Genomic DNA, 24,436 nt, shown 5'->3' with positions numbered 1-24,436 from the left:
TTGTTAATAATTGAATTCTAAACATTGCATATAAAAACCAACAAATATTGTTTAATTGTACACAGTGATTTACTGTTTTACTGGCTTAGAATACATGTGGCAACAGGACAGAAAAATCCCAACATAATTAAATGGAGACAGAGTGAGAAAATAGCTGCCTACGCCATGGCAGTATTGTATTCAATTGTTTTACATACCTATGGCAGGATCTGGATATGGCAGTTCTTTAGGACAACTGTAATAAGCCTCCAGACGGAAAGGTTCCTTTCGGTAGAACGTGAGAACCTTGGAGAATGGTGCAGCATGATTCTTAGGGAAGACTTCACAATCACTGCAAAAACACAGATAGTCAATATACAAGCATATTTACTTAATGTAGTTATAAACTACAGTTAGAGATGAATTTTATATTACGTAGGCAAAGTATTTGCTATAGAACGCTATTTGCCAAATGGCACTAATTTGTGGGAAATCACAACTTAAAATAAAAACTGTTACTTTAAGCAATTTCAAAAGATAAGGATTTAGCACTCACGAAGTTGCACATGAATATCCACACAAATGCTTGATGATTAGCTATTACTGTTGGCTATATGTTCTATGGCAGAATGTGCCTACTCCGGCCTGCAGGCCCTATTCCACTCTGCCCTCCCAGGTGTTTCCCCACACCTGGAGAGACTTTTCTTCCACTCTCAGGGTAGCCACCACCACCACCTGGCCTTTGTAAGGAATTACCCCCTGGGAGGGTCAGGGCTCCCAGCTTCCCTTCCAAGCTCTGAGGTCATGACTCTGTGTCTCCCGTTGCCCAATGCCTAGTCACCACGGGGACAGATTACTGCCTTGTACACCCCTGGAGGAATAGCCGCTTGCCAACTACCAGCCTTCCCCCCTCCTGGCGCTCCTTTTAAAATAGTTTGTCTGAGACAGTGTTGGTCTATGTGGTACAGAGAACCACTCCTAGCATCCAAAGTTACTACCTATTTATTAAAAAGAAAATGTTTATAAGCATACTTTTAAGCACAGCCCCAGATTTGAGCACAGGATTTAAAAAAAAAAAAAAAACAAGGGCAAAGACGCAATCCTCTGTCCCATCTCACTATACATGCCCTATCAGATGTTACAATAGGACAGGCTCTTTAGAAGATTTCTTCTCTTTAGAGATTTATAACATCCTAAACTTAAAGAGCTTCCATTACCTCACAGCTGTCTGTAGCTCTGTGGGCAAGCACATGGCTGCCTTCCCAGAGGAGAGATCTGTGTGCACTCATGGCCTCAACACCAAAGGAAAAGAAGAGCTTCCTCCTTGCTCCCCTGAGTTTTATCATCTCTGTTTCCCCACCCACTGACCTGGCCAGACCAGGTCAAAGAGGTACTTCCTGGAGCCTTGCTAGCCTAAAGTCCTCCAAATCTATGTCCCCTGCTTAGAGATTAGGGAGAGACCTTACCCCACCCATTATCTCTCTTACTAGATCTATTAGCATGTGAATGAAGGTGAGCAGAGGTGTATCTGGCAAGCAATTGCACAGACTTCTCCCCCCTTCTTGCCTGTTTTCTGCGTAGAGAGGAAAAAAACTGTTAAAACACAATGGAGGCTTTTGTGCCTCTCAAACCGTCCAGGCAAAAAAATGCATTTCTTCACAAGTTCTATACAAGTACTTTGAAGCTTTTACCTTGCTCCTTCTTCTGCTGGGGAATTCCATGTCAAAGAAATAGGATATGGTACCAAATCTGTGATAGAAAATTCTCTCACTTTAAAAGCTGGGGATAAAATAGCACACTGTAAGAAACAAAATATTAAGTTTAGTTGTGTCAGATAAAAGTACACATCAGCTGTAAGGTCAACAGCTTGCTATTAAAAATATATTTTGAGGCCTGAATTTCAAACATCCTGCCCATGTGGATCCTCGTCCCATGCAAGTTTATCCAACACTAAGTCTAATTAATTCATTATAATTCACTTCCCAGAAAGGCATAGGATTTCAGTTTTAGTCCAAATAACTTCATGCTTCTGTTCATTTGTGTGTGGGATGGGTAGAAAGAGGGCAAATATGTTATATAATAATTAAGGGTCATAAGTAGAACACTTATTGTATTGGACATAACTATTCCAGCTATGTTGTACCTTGTACTACATCATGTTCCATGCAACCGTCTGCAAGATTAAAAGTCAAACAGAAAGACATAGCACTATGAAAGGAGCTAGAAATGGATCCAGGAAGATTATACTAGCTACAGTTTAAGGTACAACCTGCAATTCAGATCCTTAGATTACCGCAGCAGTGGTACTGATTTTCCTGTATCATTTATTCCCTTCAGTGTCTGGATAATCTTGGGCTGCTGCTAACTGAATGAAACACTCAAATTAGCAGCAGCAACAGCTCCTATGGTGGATTCTATTCAGCAGTAATGGAAGGTTCCTGCCTCTCCCAACAGCCACCTGCAGCCCTCAAAGCCATGAACACAGAGGAAAAACAGCACTATGCTTGACCCCTTATCAGCACAGCCCAGAACTGCCTTTAGCACAGGCAGCAGTGGCTCACTACAGCAAGTCACTGTGCAAAATTTTTCATGCATGCAGGTCCCCCAAACCTCAGCATCACCTTTTTCAAGGCTCATAAACTGCTGCTGGGATAAGGGGGACAACGAGAAAAGTTTGACTCTGTCAGTGCCTTTGACTGGTGCTACACAGAATCCTGTCGTAATGTGCAAGCCATTGTTGTTACCTGCAATGCACAGCCTCGAGCAACAGCTTCATCTGCATTCAAAGTTGTACTGAGTTCTTTACCAAAAAATTTACTGATACGCTCTTTTATAACAGGTATTCTTGTAGTCCCTCCTACTATTTCTACTGCATAGATATCTTCCTTCTTTAACTCTGTAAAAAAAAAAGACACTTGAGACATCTAAAGCTGAGCACAAACAGGTATTATCAGCTCCACTTTGTCCACTCACACTGTGAAAGTCTCACATCAAAGGGAGCAGCAGCTGCCAATGAAAGCCTTCAATAGTTTCTTAATGAAAACATGCAATTGAGGAAGCATATCCCACGCTGAGCCCTTGTTTTTGCCAACGTAAAGGACAGCATACAATATTCGGCCTATTCCATGAATATTTTTGTAAAAAGAATAGGCCTTGAGACTACAGTCCTGAAGCATGAGGTGCTTGGCATCTAAGTCTAGCCACTTAGAAGAGCTATTACTGCTAACATTTTCAATATATACATTCTTTTACTATTTGTTTCAGAGAACAGTTATTCCCATACATAATGTTCTGGGCAGCAAAAGTTGAACTTACTAGCTTGCTCCAAGACACTGCGAAGAGGTGGTTCTATCCTAGCCAAAAGGTCATCACACATTTCTAAGAATTTGCTCCTGGAGTAGAGAGGAGAAAGAAGGTTTCATTGTCTTTTATGATAAAAGCAAAATATTGAATAGTATACAGTTCATTGGAAAGTCTTAAACTATTAAAATGGTATATACTGGAGAATAACAGAAAAATATGTATAAAAACAAGGGCTTGGACCCCACCTAGCTTTTTGCAGAGCCAAGAGTGTGCGTGATTTTTGCCAATGCTGCAGCTATTCTTGGGGGTCCCCCCTCCCTCACACCCGGCATTTCAAGATATGCTTTGAGCTGCCACAGGAGGAAGGAATTAGTGACCCCCTTTTTGGAAAATGCAAGTCAAGTAAGCTATAAAGAGGCTTCTTTTAAAAAGTGGAAGGTCTGCTCTAATGAATTCAGCAGCAGCAGGATGGACTACAGGCTCTGGCAAAAGAAATGTAAGTCAATAATTAGGCATGCAAAAAAGATTTTGAGGAGCACGCTGCTAAAAGCATCAAGACAAACAAACATTTTTTTAAAATATATCTGGAGCAGGAAATCAGACAGAGAAGCAGTGGGGCCTTTGGGTGACAAAGGAATAAAGGGATTGCTGAAGGAAAATGGGGAGATGGCAGAGAAGTGCAATTACTTTTTTGCTCCTGTTTTCACTATGGATTGTGTGCAGCATGTAACCATGCCACTGCCACTATTTTCACAAAGGAAGTTTAAGAACTGAGCCACATTAAGCTAACCAGAGCTGACATTCTAGACCTACTGTGGAAATTAAAAACCTGCAAGTCTCCAGGTCCTGATAGCATACACCTGAGAGTTCTTAAGGAACTCAAGTGTGAGATCACTGATCTACTAACCCATATATGCTTCCTCTAAGCTGTGGAGTCTTGTGAGCAAAAATTCCACCTTGTGAGCTACTGGCATTAAAGTTGTGAGCGAGCGATTTGGCTACTGCATAAATTAGTTTGCTCTGGAGCCATCCTTCCTGAGCTAAGACAAAAATGTGTGAGCCAGAGGCTAAAAAACTGTGAGCTAGCTCACACTAACTCAGTTTAGAGGAAACACGGTATTGTAGCCTATCACTAAATTCAGCCGTTGAACCAGAAGACTGCAGAGTAGCAAATGTGACACCAATTTTTAAAAAGGGATCCAGAGGGGAACCAGGAAATTACAGACCAGTCAGCCTAACATCAGACCCAGGCAAATTAGTAGAAACTGTAACCCAAGATAAAATTGTTAGGCAAATATAGGAACAAAGCCCACTAAGGGAAAATCTGCATGGCTACTGCAAAGGGAAGTCCTGCCTCACCAATCTTTTGGAGTTCTTTCAGAAAGCAAACGAGCATGTAGAAAATGGTGACCTGGTAGACATTATATACATGGACTTTCAAAAGGCTTTTTGACAAGGTACCTCACCAAAGACTCCTGAGTAAATGTAAAAATCATGGAATAAGAGGACAGGTTCTCTTATGGATTAAAACTGGTCAAATGACAGAAAGCAAATCAATGGACAAATCAATGGACAAATCAATGGACAGATCTCACAATGGCGGGAGGTAAGCAGTGGGGTCCCACAAGGATCAGTATTAGAGTCAGTACTATTTAATTTATTCATCAATGCTCTGGAAACTAGGGGTGAGTAGTGTAGTGGCCAAGTTTGCAGATGACACCAAATTATTCAGAATGGTGAAAACCAAGGCTGATTGTAAATAGCTCCAAGAGGACCTCCACAAACTGGGTGAGTAGGCCACAATGTGCCAAACTAAAATTCAGTGTTGGTAAGTCTAAGGTGATGGACACTGGAGCAAATAATCCCATCTTCAAGTATAAGCTAATGGGGTCTGAACTTGCTAAGACTGAGAGGGAAAAAGACCTTGGGGTCACAGTGGATACCTCAATGAAAGTGTCAACCTAGTGTGCGGCAGTGATGAAAAAGGCAAACTGTATTAGGGATTATTAGGAAAGAGACTGAGAATAAAACAGCCAATATTGTAACCAGTGTTCCCTCTAAGCTGTGTTAGGGTGAGCTAGCTCACAGTTTTTTAGACTCCAGCTCACAGATTTTTGTTTTAGCTCAGGAAGGATGGCTCCAGAGCAAACTAATTTATACAGTAGCCAAATCACTCACTCATAACTTTAATGCCAGCAGCTCACAAAGTAGAATTGTTGCTCACAAGTCTCCACAGTTTAGAGGGAGCATTGATTGTAACCCCTGTATAGATCTATGGTGCGGCCTCATTTGGAACACTGTGTACAGTTCTGGTAACTCTCTCTCAAAAAGGATGTTGCAGGGCTCGAAAAAGTACAGAGGAGGGCAACCAAGATGATTAGGGGGTTGAAGCACCTTCCCTATGAGAAAAGGCTGAGGAGCCTGGGCCTCTTCAGTTTAGAAAAGAGATGACTAAGGGGGGACATGGTAGAGTTTATAAAATTATGCACGGGATGGAGAGAGCTGACAACTCTTTCTCCTTCTCCGAAAATACTAGAACTTGAGGGCATCCAATGAAGCTGATGGGCAGTAGGTTCAAGATGGACAAAAGGAAATACACAAAGCGTGATTAAAATGTGGAATTTGCTGACAAAGGATGTGGTGATGGCCACAGAAATAAACAGCTGTAAAACAGGATTAGACAGATTCACGGAGGATAAGGCCAGCCATGGCTACTAGCCATGGTCACTGAGGGGAGCCTCCATATTCAGAGGCACTAAACCTCTGCATCCCAGAGCCAGGAGGCAACACCAGGGGAAGGCCTTGGCCTCTATGCCTTGTTGTTGGCTCTCCAGAGGAACTGGTTGGCCACTGTGTGAGACAGGGTGAGACAGGGTACTAGACTAGATGAACCATTGATCTGATTCAGCAGGGCTCTTCTTATGTTCTTAAATCTAGGCAGGATCCAAGCCAAGTATTTTTCAATGTTATATTCCTTTGTTGTCTTTTGCATATGATGAAGACACATGTCAATTATTTCTTTGCACAAAAGTTCTACAACAATCGGCTGCATGGCAAAAAGTCCCGTAGGAACATGGAAGATGTAAAAAGCAAGCTGCCCCATAGTTTAAACAATACGTCCCCTATACCAGGCAATGTTCCCTCTAAGCTGTAGAGTCTTGCGAGCAAAAATTCTACTTTTTGAGCTACTGGCATTAAAGTTGTGAGCAAGCGATTTGACCACTGCATAAATTAGTTTGCTCTGGAGCCATCCTTCCTGAGCTAAGATAAAAACGTGTGAGCTGGAGACTAAAAAACTGTGAGCTAGCTCACACTAATTCAGCTTAGAGGGAACACTGATACCAGGTCATACAGGGATCACAATTCAATTAACCATACAGCTGAAATACTGAGCTACCGAAATACTGAAGTAGTTTCTGTGTTTTTACTGAATTTTATATTTTAAAATGTTTTTAATTGCTCAAATGTTCTAATGTTTTTATGCATGCCACCTTGGGGACCCTGATCTGGTGGAAAGGATGCATAAAAATGTTAAATAAATACTCAGAACAGCCAAGTACATATTTATCACTGAAATGCAGCCCTACACTTTGGATTAATTGCTTAGGTTTCTGCTGTATATGGAAAGACATTGTTAAGAAAACTTCAACCCAAATGCTGTGCTCTTATGAGAAAACAATAAAGGAAATTATTTACTTTTAACAGAAACAATGCTTGGAAATCATGACTACTGCCATGTTAGCCTTCCCCTTCCAAAAGTCTCAATTATAGGACTTACTATTTCTTTTTACTACTGTTTGGCATGCAGTAGGGTATATTCAGAAGGTTATAATTGTGTCCCATAAAATCACTTACACAAATACATTTAATTGGATCCAATATGTGTTGTGGGCCCTGAAATGTCACTGCTGAGGCCTTGGAAACTTTGCAGAACAACATTTTAATTAATATAGGGGAATATACAAGCAGAGGAAGCTCCACACACAGAGCAAAAGCTTGAACTGGAGAAGCAGGAGAATACCCCTTTCTTGCTGCAGCTACAGATGCTACATGGCATATTATTCTGGACAATTCCCCTCAAGGCCTCAGAAGCCGCTTTTCAGGGTGCAAGAGCATACAGAGGGTGAAAAAGAATGCAGTGAAAGAAAATTGCTTCATATGTAGAAGCCTTGACGTCAACTGAAATATGTAAATCCCACCTTTATAAAATTCATTTTGTTGTTTACATCATTTAAGAACTAAAGTAGTGCTCTCCTGAAGGTTCTCTATAAACAGTAAGTTGTTGAAGCAAGAAAAATATTTTGTTCTGAAATTAAGAGCTACTTTTCACATCCCACTTTCCATTGGCCCTTAGCCTACTAGGTATGAATAGATTTGTAGCAAAAGAGACAAGGTAGAATGTTCACCTTAATAAAGGAGACAGATTTAAGAAATAAATTCTATCTAAATATTAAAATAGGGTACCTGTTCATAGTCCCAGAAACATCAATATCGTTCATGAAGCATTCTATATTCATTGGCAGATCAGAGGCATTTGCACTCATCAACTTCTTCAGTTTCTCGCATTCCTGAGACAGCCTCAACAGTGCACGGATTTTGGACTTTACATCTAATTTATATTTCTTCCCAAATTCTTCACAAAAATAATTTACTAACACTTCATCAAATTTCCTGCCACCAAGGGTGCTATCAAATGCTGTTGCAAGAACCTTCATAATAAAGAGGATCAAAGAATGTCAATTAGTTACCTCTCAGAAATCACAGGGCTGACTGAAAATCATTGTTACACACAAAGTTCTATGAAGCAATTGTAGAGCAACAGTGATACCATATCTCAAAGACACAACTCAAAAAGCCCCCTTCCCAATTACCACCACACTTTTTTAATCAACTTGCCAGCTTCAAAGCTTGTGTCAACAGCTCTGGCCAATGACAAAGCAGCCTTTCACATACTTGACATAGCCACTGTCTTTCCAAAGACCTTTGCATTTTAACTCAAAGAGTTTTTAAATAATATTTTGATGCCTCCATTACAAGGAATGGAATGTGAGTCCCCTGTAAGTCAGCTTTTTACTCATATTTGACCTGAGACTATTCATGAATGTAAGTTCTGGCCGCTACTGAACTATACTTTTTAAGCCTATTCAAAAGTATGTAAAGTTGCCTCAACTTTTTTGTTATGGTCTGTATCTCTTTCACAAACCAGTATTTGGTATACACTTGTAGCAGTAAAGAGTGAGAGTAGGGTTTTATATATCCTGCTAGCTGTTCTGCCTTCTCTCATCTCGCATTTGAACCATGAAAAAGGAGTTATGATACTGCCCTATGAGCATATTTATTGCCTATGCACTGCGTTTCTGACATTTCAATTTGGCCTTTTCATGTTGTATGGCTATAAGCCAGCGATGTAACTGGATAGGACTCGTTCATTTCTGGAAATGTATGACTTGCTGACTAACAAGAATTCATGGATTTCCTACAAGTAGAAAACATTCAGAAGGGGAAAAAAGGTGCAGCTATTCCTCAAGCCAATGTGATGGTTGAATTTTAAGTTATCTTCACATACCAACACTTGGCTACTTCTCTGTTATACCATACTGGCTAAATGAGGAATGCCCCCTTAAACATGTAGTTAACCCTTACCTTCAGCTTCCCCTTGTTGAATGCACAGACAGAAACCTGATAAGATGAATGCCCGATGTCAACGAATACCACATTTCTTGGTTTCTCTTCAGGTGCAGGCAGATCTTGTTTATAAATTCCATATGCCAAAGCAACTAAAGAAAGAATTCAGATCTCGATTAGTAGAAGTCATTCCTGTTCTTTGCAAGGTATACAATTTACAAAACAGTTTACAATATATAACACAATTATCCAACAAAATTAAGATGTTTACAAATGGTACTTATTACAAATACAAGTACCATATGAACATATGAGGCTGCCTTATATAAAGTCAGATTGCTGGGTATCTAATTTGGTACTGTCTACTCTCACTGGCAGCAGCTCTCCAGGGTCACAGGCACTGAATTCGCTCAACACTTGATTATTTGAGATCTTTTAACTGGACACAGATTAAATCCTGAGGCCTTCATCATGAAAATAATGGGATCTTTCACTGACCCACATTCTATCCCCCATCATAGCATAGGATGCTATGCAGTTTTAATAGACATACCTAGGAATGCTGCAAAATTCCCTTGAGATTAAAGAATTTTTTAAGGAATGCAACTCAAAAACCAGATTTCCCTGCTTAATAAAGTTCAGATGAAGCTACAAAAAAGCACAAGAAGTAAAAGAACTCCCCCTATCCTCAGTTATTTAAGTTAAAGCAACAAAAACAACAGACAAGGCAACAGTCTTCTATTTTACATGGCATCTAGAGAACGAACATAAACTACCATTGTGATTGTATATCCAAGTGCTGACTATATATGAACTGAGAGCTGAGTTCAAAGTTTTTTGTAGAGATAATTCATACACATCCAGGTAATATTACTTTCACACTATACCTAGAATAAGTCTAAGTAGTTTTATTAAGAGACCTCTTCCTTTGAAGCCAATACCAACATTGGAATAAATTTTGAAAAAACAGAACCTGATTGCTGGAAGATTTATGGGAAAAAACACTGTACTTTATATTATTTGGACATGAAGTAGCTACCTGTAGTTGTTTCATTAATTAATCGCAAACAGTTGAGTCCAGCAATTTGTGTAGCATCTATCAGAGACCTCCGCTCTGCATCAGTGAAGAAACAGGGAACCTACAAGACACAAACCACTTTAAAAAAAGACAACCCTTCTTCCAAGCCCTCTGACAAGATTGCCAATTTTTTAGACCAATTTTTAGGAATTAAGATAAAGCCTCAGAGTAGCTATGGCTGCGGTCACACGGAACAGAAGCCACACAAGTGAGACGGAAAACAGGTGGAGTTTCCAGGCACGATCTCACCAGCACATCTGGGAAGCGTAGCACTCCCGTGGCTCAACCGAGGCTTCCAGCCGAAACTGCGTGGCAAAAAACTAGTACCTCGGAGGTACTAGTTTCCGGAAACTGCGGGGCAAGGGCGGGCGTCTGATCGCGTTTCCGGTGGCATCCGGCGCCCGCCCATGCCCCCTTGCAAATAAGGTGGGTTTTTTTTGTCCAAGTCTCTGTGGATGCGCACGCGCACCCAACGGAGCATGCGCATTTGTCATGTACACACAAAAACAAAACAGTTTGCCGCGGCGCGCACTACTTCGTTGCGCGCCAGCTTGTCCTGTGATCGGCACCTCTCCCTTGTCATGGAACCTCCACGGTACCTCCACAGGAGGTCTGATCACGTAACTGCGCAGTAGTTTGCCCCAGGGCAAACAGCCACGCTTCTCCCCCGCAGTTTCCTGCCCGTGTGACCGGGGCCACAATGAAGCAAAGAAAAAGAGTTTAAGCAATTAAATACAAATCACTTCTCAGTTTAGCTACTAAGCATAATTGCTTAAAATAAATTTCAGGCACTTGTTTATTATAAGGCTGACATCATGTTGTGGTTCATACATCTGGCTAAAAGCATAGCATCAACTGATATAACTGTCTACTTAGAATCACAGTATAATACATGTCTGCTCCTCAACTGGAGGAGCAATCTTAAAAATTCATTTTCTACTTAAAGATCTAAGAATAGTTTTGAAGAAGCGTTCAGCAAATGCAATTTTATACCCTCTAAGAATTCAGAGAACCCAATATACCAATTGATATAACAATATTATCAGTTGCTAATTAAAAACAAAAAAAGCCTTCCAGTGGCAGTTGGAGGGAATGGCCTCTGCAGGGACAAGAAACATAGTAGCTGTGTGGGCAGTACTGGGAAAAGCCAAACTTTCCTAGCCACATGGCAACCATCCAGGCTTTGCTGTGATCTTCCCCAAAACTTCACAGTAAAGCAAGTATGGGAAAAAACAGAGAAAGCTGAGGAACCCTGGGGTGGTGTACAAATACACCAAAATACTATGACAAAATAGGAAAAATCCTGCTTCCCAACAGCACTGAACCCAGGGCAAATAACCTTTGTGGAAATGGCCACAGTCTCAACACAACTGCAACTGCCTACAGTCTAACAGTAACCCTATCTAACCTCCCTTCTACTATAGCTCAACACTGCACAATAAAGACTACTTCCTTGCCAAAATAGGTGGCACTGCGTAAGGTAACTTATAACTAATGATAATAAGATATGCTAAATAAAATTTGACTAGTTCATTATTTTAAATAATATTTGCATGGTTTACGAAGTTGACATTGCTGGACCCCATTCACCTTGTCGAATTATACTTGCAGGCTTGGGGAAATGCATTTTGAATTGGAGAAAGCTAAGGACATCTAAATAAGAATGACATCATCTAGAAATACATTGGGTTTGAATAGTGATAATCGTGCTCCTAGAAAATCAAACAATTGGTGAGGCTGCTGAAATACCAAGAACAGAGACTGCTTGCATTTACAAAAATATTAGTATAAAAATTATATACTTACGGATACAACACAATCAACTACAGGTCTCTTAAGGGCATTCTCTGCAGTTTCTTTTAGTTTTGTGAGGAGCATTCCTGTTATCTGTTCAATGGTGAAAGTTCGTTCTTCTTCCATATACATAACCTTTTGGTGTAAATAAAAATGAGGGCTTGGTATAAGAAGGAGCAGTGACTCAACCCTGCCACAAATCTTGTTAGTCTTTAAGGTGCTACTGGACTCTTGCTCTTTTCTACTATAAAAGATTTAAACTTTCAAGAACATCTTTAGTGGTATTTTACTAATGCCAAATTTAGGCTGAATTCAGATACCATACTTAGTTGTGGTTAAGTAAAACTGTACATAAACCTGGCTTGTTGTCTGCCTCACATACATCTCTCAAGCTTTTGTCTCATGCGGAGAATCCTTGAGCATCCATGTCATACAAATGGTTATATGTGCCAAAGGAATGCAGCTGCCGCATGGGTTAATTAAAGTCAGTGAGGGGATGCAGGAGAGCTATCTGAAGTTCTAATCCTGGATTAAACTCTGGTTTAGAATCCCAGTCAGCAAGAGGCCCCAACTCTGGTTAACTCACACATCTGCAATTGTTAACTGATATTAGTTTTAACTGCAATTCTCAGCACAAGAAGGGGAAGGAATAAAGCATGTGCACAAGCTGGGCAACAAACCAGGTTAGTGCACTGTCATTTAAACACAATTAAGTGTGACATTTGAATGCAAGTCCTAAACATGTAGAGGTTTCTTCCCTATTTTGAAAATAAACATTAACGTTTCACTCATTTTTTAATATTTCAAAATAAGTTTGACTACAGACCATACTTTGAAACTAAATAGTAGACCTTGTAAAAATGTACATTTCACATCAACCTGATTTTACATCAAAAAAGGAAACACACCCAATAGCAGTTTAGAGTCAATTTTCAAAACGTGTTCAAGATGGCTACCATTTCTGAAAATAAAACATTTATTTCTATTTTACTTATCTGATTTTTCTGCGGTGCTACTCCGATGGACTGCACTTTTAAAAACTTAGAAGTGCTGTGTAAACAGATAAAGGACTGTGAAGGGTTAATTCTTCACAGAGCCAGAGAGCCTTGAGTGACAGGCTGTTCCAAGAGATCTGATTGGTTAGCAGCAGCTCAGCAGAGCGAGATTTTAGAACTGAATGCTGAGGAGGAGAAATCATTCGGAATTCAGCCCTGATTGAAAGCAGTTTAACACAGACAGGAGAACTGTGGAAAATTGGCAAGGACAAGTCAGTAGTTAGACAGAGACTCCCATTTGGGCCAGAGGATAGATCTTCTATGGAAAGAAGAATTTCCCTACCCAGTCAAACACGGAGTTAGCTCTGAAGGTGATCCCTGGCTCTGGTCTGGTTAGAAACTGCCTTTAGATACCTTAAGAGTCCGTTAAAAACTCAAGATGAGTACTGGTTTTTCAAGGGAAGAGGGTTGGGTACTGGAAAGTGTGTACCTGCCTTCTGGAAACCGAAAGAATCAAAGAATACTTAAAGAAAGTGTACTGGAGTGTTTGGAGAAAACACTGGAACAAAGGCCTCTCAACATAAAGATTTAAGTCTCTGTGAAAAGCTTAAGAAACTCCCGTTAGCCTGAAACATAAGAACTAAAGTTTGTGCATGTACTGATTATATCTCAGAGTTATCTACATTAACTCAGGAATTTTACCTCTGATTTCACCTGACCTTTCCCCTCTATGTTGAATACAATCTTTTGTTATTTTGGAATATAAGCATCAGCTCTAAAGTCTAAGCTTTTAAAAGTGCAGTCCATCACAGCTACCATTTCCATAGTAAAACTGCAATGCATTTGCACAGGCAAATGCCATGACCACACACTTTAAAGCAATCTTTCATTTGTTGTAGAGTTGACTCACCTTGATACCAACTGAGCCTGTCGGCAACTGGGCAAGTTCATAAGCAAGCTTTGTTTTTTCATCTTGAACAAAAGGATCCAAAAACGCACGTCCATGAAATCTTTTAAAACCTTGTACTGCATTCTTTGCATTTGAAATTACCTAAAAGGGGAGAAGAGTTCAGTCCCATCTGGCAGGGTTTCCTCAGTTCTACCAAAATCTAACATTTCTTCTTGTTCAATCATACTTGCAGTTATTCTGGTCTTACATGCAGTACATATAAACAGGGTTATTCAAGAAATATTTAATGTCCATGATATAAAAACAAAGTAATAGGATGCACAGCTAAAAACTATTCAAAGTTATACTTAAGGAATATATAGAAAATTATAACCTTGACAGTTATACTTTTACTTGTTCTTCAAAAAAAGTGGAAGTGGAATGATTTTCCTTGAAGAATAAGATACAGTCTTACTCAATGAACTACTGCACAATAAAATGGAGAGCATAGGATTACCTATATATCTCAGTCCTAATGACCCCTTATCCCCCTTTAGCTCTGCTCTTTTGTATGAATGGGAAAGAAGCAATGCTCCCTCTAAGCTGTGGAGTCCAGAGAGCAAAAATTCTACTTTGGGAGCTACTGGCATTAAAGTTGTGAGCGAGCGATTTTGGCTACTGCATAAATTAGTTTGTTCTGGAGCCATCCTTCCTGAGCTAAGACTAAAATGTGTGAGCCGGAGGCTAAAAAAAACGTGAGCTAGCTCATACTAACTCAGCTTAGAGGGAACACTAAAGGCGTACAAAGGAAATAATGGCTGCACAGCTCCTTAAAGCAAGTTTTAAGGCCCTCAGGGTACCACCAAAACCCTCACACAGATAGCAAGATATTGTCCATCATTCCTGGATAACATCTGATACTGTAAATGCACCTTTAAGCAAAAAGCTTAAGATACCTACAGTGCCTTCTTAAGCAGATTTACATTTTATTGGAAATCAAGGGTCTCAGAAAGATATAACTGCAAGGGACTTCCATTTGCTTTATATTTTTAGACTTACAGTAGTAACTCAAAATTTAATACTGTTTGAACATATGTATATTCTACTGGATGTTGAAGCCCAATGTATTTCAGCTCTAAGCAACCATAAATTCCAGCTGTGAAAGTCAAGCTTCTTATTGCCAAACCACAAATTTAACAGAAAGTGTGCCAAATTCATTCATTCATTTTCATTCATTACATTTTTATTCCACTTTTTCAACCAAAGAATAGAGTTCTTGAACCAAGTATCTATTGCAGGGTCCTCAACCTTTCTGAGCTGGCAAACACTTTTTAGAATTTTGAGAAATAGTGAGTGAAACCATGAAATACCTGCCAAGATACAGGGCCAATCAAAAATGGTGTGTGTGGGGGGGGGGGGGGGTCACAAAATATTGCGAGGTTCCAACAATCCTCGACAAAGGCAGCTACTTCCAAATGGCCATCCCCTGAAGATGCAAAGTTGAGGCTTCCTGGGTTCTTCTGAAGGTTCTCATACACCAACAAGGTAGAGGAAAACTGAAAATGCTTCCTTGTTTTGGAGACAAAAATCTGTCTTTTCAGTTTCCAAAGTAAGAGGAAAGTTTGTTCCTGTGCAGCCACAGGGATAAGTTGCCAAGCATAGTGGCAAGATCTACATCCATGTCCAAGCTGAGGGCATATGGCTATGATGCACCTCCCTGGGATGAGATTGGTGTTTTAATAGTATAACCCAAAACACCTTTTTCTTTTCTACTCAAGGATTTTTTTTTATTGTATTCCCCTGAACTCAAGAAGCAAATACACACCAGCAGGTTTCATGCTGTTAATGTTTAGATCAGCAATTCCCAGTGCCAATCTCCAGCAATTAAAGACACAGTGAATTTTTTTTTAAAGTCACAACTTTAAGATACCTTTATTTGTGTAAAAGATAAATTGCAGGCACCCAATAAGTAATTATGATAAATATGTTCCTAGCGTTCAGTAAGAATTAATGCCAACCACGAAGTGTGGCGCTTCTCATGTATGAGGACTAATAAATACAGGATACATCTTTTGAAGTTCACAATGCAGTTCAACAGACCCTCCAATGTTTGTACATGATCACAGAAAAAAGACATAAAAAGCAACGGAGGGCACGATACAGTTGCACAAACAAGGCAAGTCTACTATATATCTACGTTGAAGTATAACAAGCAGCTAAGCCACTGTAATTATTTTTTATTTAATTCATTTATACCTTGCCTATCTACCCAATAGGGATCCAAAGCAGTTTACATAATTCTCCTCCACTCCATTTTATCCTAACAACTCTGTGAGGTGGGTTAGGCTGAGACAGTGTGACTGGCCCAAGGTCCTCCAAGCAAGCTTCCATGGCACAAGTGGGCATTTGAACCTGAGTCTCCCAGAAACTAGTCTCACACACTTAACCACTGCACCATAAAGTGCAGGGTTTTTTTTTTCTTCCTGAAGTGCTGTTCCATTTGTGATCACATAAGCTCAGTGTTCCCCACTGTGGTGTCCATGGACATAATGGTATCCACTGGTGTCTCCTGTGGCACCCCCTGAGCTTTCAGAAAGTAGGTTGAGGCACTGGAATGCAGAGCTTGTTACTTCCATAGGAAGAGCAGGAAGACTGGTAAGCCTTTGACAACATACTTGGGCCTTTCTTAGCGTGCAATTCCACTCCACCTTCAGGATTTCCTTCTTCCTAGAAGGTGAGAGGAGGAAAGTATTTCATTTGGATCTGCATTCTGAGGCAGCTAGTTTGGGACCACCTCCTGTGGCTGCTATTTTGTGGTAGGATTTACCATTCTCTTTCAAAATTCAAAAGTGCTCACAGTCTGAATAAAGTTGGGGACCCCTGCATAAAACATTCCTGAAAGCACAAAATCCTTACTTGGCTTTTAGCTGCAGCTCCAACTGAACGATTCTTAGGTCCAAATGCTATACATGACCTAGAATGAAAAGAAATATGGTTTTGAAATAGTTGAACTATATCAGTTTATTTACAAATCAAAATAAATTCAAGAAGCTTAATGAGGGTCTAATAAAGCGGATCTATTTACAAAGATGCTATGTAATACTAGTCAACTCCATAGGAGTTCATCTTGATAAACTAAAGCTGCAACAGAGAAGCTATTAGTTTCTATAGATGTAAACTACTAAACTACTGAAAGATCAATGCAATCTATCCACAAGTTTCTTCTAAGTCAACATCCTCTGCTGTGTCTTACCTTGTCACTGCTGTACAAGCATATTGTAAGGAACAAGCAGGGACCCCTGAGAAATTTATGGAGCAGGGGGAGACTCGACCCACCCAAGCAGGACCCTGCTTCCTCCTCCTGGGATCTTTTGCAAACCCAAAGATTCTCTTGCCCTGTGTCAGTAGTTAAATGCCCCCACCTGAATATTACCTTATTTTGTGGATTTTTCTAAGGCCATATTCAGAATTAGATACAACATCATATTGGAAACAGTGTAAAGAAAAATATTACTTTTTATGCAGGGGGGAACATTAAACAATATACTGTTTACAACATTTGGAGAATACCTGCCAAGAATCTAAATGTTTATTAATGTAACCTGGTCTTCAATAGAAATTATATAAGCAGTAAACTGAATACTTCACTCTCACAGGCAACTGCAAAGCCGAGCAACCATAGCTAATTCATACGCAAATCACTGTTGTCTAATTTAAATATAAACATATTGCTTCTTTGAAATACTCACAGATTGAAAAGGGTTTTTTTTTATATAAACACAGGTTTCACCATAAGCATCAGCATACTAAATAATTCAGCACACTGCTGCTTCACCTCTCTCCAAGTTGCAAGTGTTACTGACTGCGCCCCAAACTGAGATGTGAAGGCCCGGGGAAAAACTGGGAAAATTCGTAAGTCTCCTTCTGATCTTTTTCCTCCAACCAGCAAGGTGGGCAATACACTCCTTTCCCCCCAGTCCTTGAGTAAATGTGTCACAATGCTTTGAGAGACAGGTGAAAAGATCAACCATATCAAGTCAAAAGGACAATAGAAGGCATGCAACTGCTGAGAAATAATGAAAGCCCTGACTGCTTCCCTCATGAAGATTAGGTATCTTTCTAGATGCCAAAATGCATCTTGGATTTAAGAGCTAAATATGTGTCTAGAATATGCCCACCTTGCCTTTAAAAGTATCTCACTCATTTTAAAAAGAGAAAATATTTAATAGGTGGTTTTCCCCCCAGTATTCCCCAGAATTCCCACTGCTCCAAAAAAAGTCCTCAATACTTCATATCTGTACTTCTAATGCATTTTATGCTTTATGGTATCTCTTAGCTTCTAGTTTTTTGTTTGCACTGATCTCCAATTCTGTAATTGTAGTCCTGCTGCTCTCTTTATTGGAGGTCTTTACTGTTCTTATGCTTCATAATCCACCTTGAGTCCCATTGAGAAAGGCAGGCTATAAATTAAGTAAATAACATTTCAACCAGAGTACATTTAAATTCCAGAAGAGCTGCACCAACAGAAATTATTACTTTATTGTGCCTTCCCTCCAGGGCAGTGCTCAAGGCTCTCCTCCCTTCTTTTCTCACAACTCTGCAAGGCAGGTTAAACTGAAAGCAATGGGCCCCATATCACCCACAAAGCTTCATGGCTGTGAGAATTTAATTGAATTTGAGTCTCTCTAGCCCTTGTCTAGCACCTACACCATATTGTCTCTCAGTTCCCTTGTCCTAACCCAAAAAGGAAGCTGCAGTTCTGAATTTACTACAACCAAATGTAGAACTTTTCAGTAACAAAGCTAAACTTGCCATACCAGCAAGAGGTTTCAGAGATATACCTACTGGCTGCATTCAGAAAAACGAACAAGAAAATGAATCAAGTCCGTGGGCTCCCTGCCCCATGAATCTAATTGTACTTGTTTAGAATCTTGCTTTAGGGGGGAAAGGCCACCATTTGTTGAACCACCCATTTTGATTGTCACAACAAATTGGAATTAGAGTGAAGACAGGAAGTATTCCAAAAGTGGGATGTGCAAGGGGAGAAAAGAAAGAGCATGCAAACCTAAGGACTTCTGCCTCATTCTTGTCCTGCACACATTTGTTCATTACATCTGAATGCTATCACTGTGTCAAACTAAATATGTCACACTATTATTGTTGTTAGCCACCTTGGCAGAATGAGCAACAATTTCTTCCAAGCAAGTAGTTTGCCAAACCTGCAACACAAGCCATTATGTTACACATACTGGCATACGAAGAACAGGCTTCTTCTTCAGTATCATGGGCAAACAAGAAAGCACAGATGTTTAGGAATACACTTCCAACCTTGCAATTCAGGACTGTAACCCAACATAGGGAACTTGTATCTCTAAGATGGCAATCCTAGCTTACGTTGAAGAAGATTATTAAAGTCAGTGAGACTTAATAGCTTTAGGAGTGTGCTGTAAGTTTATTATAGTGAAAGTCAAAATAAATCCACTATGCAAAGGGACACAAGATTTCTTTAAATATTTCCCTATTTAATTTCTTTATTGCCAAATTGATATGAACTAAGCTTGAAGTATACGAATAACAAGTGAAAGATCTGTGAACCCTGATTACAATCTTACAGTCACATGAAGATTACAGATGGCAGGTTCTTGAGAACTCATTCCTTGAGGCTCCTGTGATAGTATGCTGACACAGTGGACATACACTACCTGATAACTACAGCAATTGGCTGAGAGAGGTATGGCATCCCATATAAAGAACCTCTTTCTTATCTGCCAAAACACTGGCAAGGCAGTATCAGAAAATAAAGGGAAGAAAGGAATGGAGTGAGCTACTCATTTTACCAGTGTGAGTTACTAAGTCAAGTTCATCAAGAAAAAGAAAGAAATCTAAAACAGCTTTTCCAGCTTCTCTATAAAAGAGCATGCACTAGAATTCTGGTGCTTGGCATGATGCAAAGCACTCAGGTATGTTAATAGCCACTCATCTCTTTACCTGTAGCCAAGTAATATTTGCCTCCAAATGAGCAAGGAAGCAAGTTTACTTTACTTTTCAGGCTACTGACCTGCTGTAAGTGATTAATACAGATATGTATGGGCTGACAGTCTTGTAAAAATGGGATAATGTGGCATTTACAGAAATTATAAGGCTGATGGTAAAGCACATTCACAACATGCCAAGTTTAATCACATCTGGCCACTTTCATCATATAAATTTTGACTGTGATTTGACACCACAAACTGAAGTCACCAAGCGAGAATCAGACAAGTTACTAATACTTTACCACACACCAAAGTACTACAGTTCTCTGGCAAATGGAACTTACAACTGAGAGATGCATGCTAGAGAGTAAGAAAATAGAGAGTAAGAAAATCAAACCTCAAGAACACACTACCTTTGGAATTAAATACCCCCTGTCCCAGCACCCTACATTTTAACAAGGTTAATTTAACACAATCAAAAATAGCATATATAAACTCACAATGGGTCAGAGTGGGACTGAGTCATGAATTTTAGGGAGGCATAATCAAAACATTAGTAGATCACGCAAGACGGATATGTGAACCGCACTCTCTCAACAATGAACTAAATCATCTAAACCGCGCACTTCAAGCAAATGGCAGGAGTATACTGCATACTGTGCAGTTGTGAACAGGTTTACATCGGGACCACACAGCGTAGCATTCACACAAGAATAAAAGAACATGAAAGACACTGCAGACTGGGCCAACCTGAAAAATCAGCAGTGGCTGAACATACCCTAACTCAAACAGGACACAGTATCTTATTCCAAGACTCTGAAAGGCTGGACAATACATCCAATTACCATGTCAGATTACACAGGGAAGCCATTGAAAGTCATAAACATAAACACAATTTCAACAGGAAAGAAGAGAGTTTAAAAATAAATAGGGCATGGTTTCTTGTCCTGAAAAACACAAAATGCTCTACATCTTACATATTGCCCTTCAGATAAAATTAGAATTTCAACAGCCAATCCATATGCAAAAGAACCTCCTCAGGAAAGCTCCTCCATTAGCATGTCACAGCCTGGGGAACTCCTACAAGATAATGGCTCAGCCCTACCCCACCTTCCTGAGTAGATATAAATTACCTGCCTACCATTTTTCTTCTCACCTTGACACAAAGAGTACTTCATCTTTTTGTGTTATACCTCTGAGGATACCAGTCACAGCTGCTGGCAAAACGTCACATCCTACAATGCCAAGACCACGGCCATACAGCCCGGAAAATCTACAACTAATGAATTCCGGCCGTGAAAGCATTCAACAATATACTTAATAATAGTTTAAGCAAATTAGGCATGGGCTGCTCTTCCATGTTATTTGAAATAGAGTTGTGGGCTGTGGGCTCAGTGATAGAGCATCTGCTCGGCATGCAGACGGTCCCAAATTCAATCCCTGGCATCTCCAGTTAAAAAGATCTGACAGCAGGTGATTTAGGGTACAACTATACTCAAGATAGCACCGCTAGTTTTCAACAAGATTAATTTCTAATAAACACAATACTTTAGAGAGTGAGCTGCAAACTGAGATATCCTACCCTACCCTTAGTGCACATAGATTAATTTTTGCCATCTGAGAGGCAGGGGGGAAGTTGAAATTAGAAAATAAATGTCATAGTGAATAGAAGGGCATTATCTGGTCAAGAGCATGATCACAAGAGTACCAGCATCTTTGGATATTGAGTTAAATTTTATAACATTGAAAACACTGAATTCTTGGAAGGGAGGGAAGTTGCGCTCTGCTGATGGACACCCCCTCCATCCACAGAGACCTTCAGGTGGAACCAAATTTTCAATCAGAATATCTTTTAACAGAGAAGCTTATTATAGCTTAAGTTTTAAAAAAAAACAACACGAAAATAAAATGAATTTTAAAGGAAATCAAATTATGTTTGATTTTTTAAATTGACAGTTCATATTCACATGGGCACCAAACTGTTTCTGAGTACATTTTTGCGTGTCTCAAAGAGCAACCAATATCCCAATCTACCTTAGGATTCTCAAAAAACACCATTGGCTAAAGTATATAACATTCAGACGTGTTGTTAATCCAGTTACAATAACTGGGCAGATGTGATTCTTGAAGGAAAACACCAAAAGGTTTGATTAAAAGAGGGAACTGGCACCACATGAACGCAAGCATTATTTTTCTTCATATTAACTGGAACAAAACTGGAGATGAAGAGGCAGAAGGGAAGATATTTTAATATAGTTCACCCCAGGTAAATTCAATCTCATCCTTATATAGCTTAATATTGTACCACCAATCCCTGCCATGACACCCTAAACAATAATGTAGCTAGGAGAGAACATTCAATGTGCGCAAATACAACTAACTAATCCTGGTAGTAACAGCAATAGATTTTGTGGAAAAGAGTCTCTACAAACATTTCTTGTTTGAGAACTTCTGCTAATTCATTAATACAAATTTAGTGTTATGCACAAAATACTCCGTCTAATGAACAATTTAAAATTCTGCCAAGCAGCCTATAACTGGTCTTGAAATTTTAAAAAATCTAATATATAGATGTCTGCTTAGTGAGGACCCACTACTTGCACCAGATGAAGTGGTTTCTACTGCAGGAAAACGTATGCTTTTTAGCCTTTAAGGTACTACTAAACTCCAGTTTATTTGTACTGTACCAAACTAACACAGCATGTAGATATTCACTGTGTGAACCAGAATAGTGTACTAGAAAACCACTGATTTGATCCAGCATAAAGTGAACTGTCGATTCACAGCCCACTCATGGCAACCCTATGAAGTTCCATTATCTTCCTCTGCATAGCAACCCGGTCTTCCTTGGTGGTCTCCTGTCCAAGTACTAACCATGAACAATACTGCTTAACTTCAAAAATTCGAAGAGCCAATTGGGCTAATCTGGCCTATTAGGACTTCTAGAACAGCTGCTCTTATGTTTTTTTTAAAAAAATGGCAGGCATAAGCTGTATCTCCTTCTCCCTCCAGAGCGTCTCAACATGAGTCTTCTGAAAAGTATCACTAATAGTCCTACATGTTGCATTTTATACTTACGTTTATTTTCTTTTACAGCTTCTGACAAAATACACATTAAAACAGCTTTATGTAGGCATCACAAATACACATACCACGGATAAACAAATTAAGTCCTGTGCCAAAAAAAACAGGTACACACCTGAGAATATCAACCTTAACCCCAGTTAAGTGCCTATTTATGAATAATTTCAAGATGATAAGTAACAAACAACTTCTGACATATTCTTGAACAAATTGATTTTGCAATAGAAATCTTTTAACACATTAACGAAAGTGGGAAAGCCAGGCTAGCTGTCTGGCAGGAACGGTGTAAGGCCTGATAAAGTTAGTTGCTTGCTACTCTGTTACAGTTACTCAAAGTAAGGACATGACCAGAGACACAGCAGCCTGAGAGTCATAGCAAAGAGCTAGGAGAAAGATCCACTAGTGGCAGAGACAGAGAAACTCATGCTCTGAAGCCCCACCCCTTTTTAAATTGTAAGCCACTTTAGATCCCTACTGTGTGAAAAAGCACGATGTAAAATGAATGCCTCCCAAAATTCAACAAACATTGAGCACTATCACACTTAGAAGAAGCTTCGTCCCCACCCTCTTCGTATTATGCACATCTCCCGAACTAATGTGCACAGACCGGGTTGAACCATTCACCATCTTTCTCTAGGCTCACCCACGTGGGGGAAGGGCACTTCCTTCCCCTCCAAAGCGTAGTGGCTTTTATTACGCACTGAATCAACGTACAGCCGCCACTTTTCTTTAAAAAAAAAAGATTTTGCTGTTCAGTGTGGAAAACCACCTGCTCCTCTTAACCAACCAACCGACAGACAGACAGTAGGATCCATGGCTGGGCTAGCCCCTTTTCCTAAAAACTTGACTCAGGCTGTCTAGGTTAAAAAGTTCGCTTCGTTATGTCTCTCCCCCCCCCCCCCCCCGCCGCCCCTTGGCGCGCCCCACCAGCCCCACCGAGCCTTCTCTGTCGGCCTCTGCCCGCAGACACCCGCCCCTTAGCCGTCCCACAGTGCCCGTTACTCACGGGGTGCACCGGTCACTGTACTCGTTGGCGACCGTCTCGATGCCCCCCGCTCGGGCCACGGCCACATAACAGCTCTGAAAGCCCAAATCGAACCCCACCACAGACATGCTGAGAGAGGGAGCAGTGCGGGTCGGGAGGGAGGCGGACTGAGAGGGCCAAAGGAGCGGTGGAGGCTTGGAGCCGGCCGCTGGACAGGAAAGAAAGAAGGCGGGCAGGGGTGGTGGTGGACGAGCGACGCCGCGAGGAAACGTCCCGTCCGCCGCCGACCCTCGGTTCACTCAGAGCGACCGCGGCCAAGACGGACTGTTTAAATAAGCGGCGGCGCGCGACTCCTCACGATGAAGGGGCGGGGGGGGGGAAGCGAAGCGGCAGCAAAGGAGAAAAGAGAGATCTCGAAAGATCCTGTCCTGTCCCGTCAAGGGGCGGGTGGGAGAGCACGATTGTCTCGCGAGATTCCCCTTATGTAGGCGCGTTAGCGTCATCACTGAAAGTCTATTGCTCCGCCTCCAGCGATATGGTGTTTTTTTTTTAAAGACAGTTTAGGCAGGAAGGTGGGATATCCCGGTAGGCAATCCGCCAAACCCGATCTCTGCCATTCTCTGCGCGTGCCCAGATCATCTTTTTCGGATGTTCACAGAGAAAAACCCTGATCTGGTTAGCCCAGGCTAGCGAGATCTCGTCAGAGCTCAAAAGCTAAGCCCTGGTTGG

The 24,436-nt window shown here is 40.5% G+C and overlaps 1 protein-coding gene across 1 annotated transcript in view; it reads right to left on the bottom strand.

Annotated features, from left to right (window-relative positions):
- HSPA4 (heat shock protein family A (Hsp70) member 4) overlaps positions 1–24,150 on the bottom strand; it is a 48,057-nt gene extending 23,907 nt beyond the window's left edge. The window contains exons 1-11 of the mRNA XM_015429184.1: positions 23,729–24,150; positions 16,580–16,637; positions 13,685–13,825; positions 11,792–11,914; positions 9,947–10,046; positions 8,926–9,059; positions 7,747–7,991; positions 3,295–3,371; positions 2,724–2,875; positions 1,671–1,777; positions 198–331 (exon numbers count right to left, since the gene is read on the bottom strand). Of these exons, the coding sequence (XP_015284670.1) occupies positions 198–331; positions 1,671–1,777; positions 2,724–2,875; positions 3,295–3,371; positions 7,747–7,991; positions 8,926–9,059; positions 9,947–10,046; positions 11,792–11,914; positions 13,685–13,825; positions 16,580–16,637; positions 23,729–23,835 (1,378 nt within the window). The 5' untranslated portion in view covers positions 23,836–24,150. The remainder of the gene's footprint in view (positions 1–197; positions 332–1,670; positions 1,778–2,723; positions 2,876–3,294; positions 3,372–7,746; positions 7,992–8,925; positions 9,060–9,946; positions 10,047–11,791; positions 11,915–13,684; positions 13,826–16,579; positions 16,638–23,728) is intronic.
- Positions 24,151–24,436: the final 286 nt, after the last annotated feature.

The sequence above is a fragment of the Gekko japonicus genome, unplaced genomic scaffold (genome assembly GCF_001447785.1).
Source record: "Gekko japonicus isolate JY-2015 unplaced genomic scaffold, Gekko_japonicus_V1.1 scaffold768, whole genome shotgun sequence".
NCBI lineage: Eukaryota > Metazoa > Chordata > Lepidosauria > Squamata > Gekkonidae > Gekko > Gekko japonicus.
The sequence above is the reverse complement of the archived record's forward strand: the minus strand, read 5'-3'. Positions and strand labels throughout refer to the sequence as shown.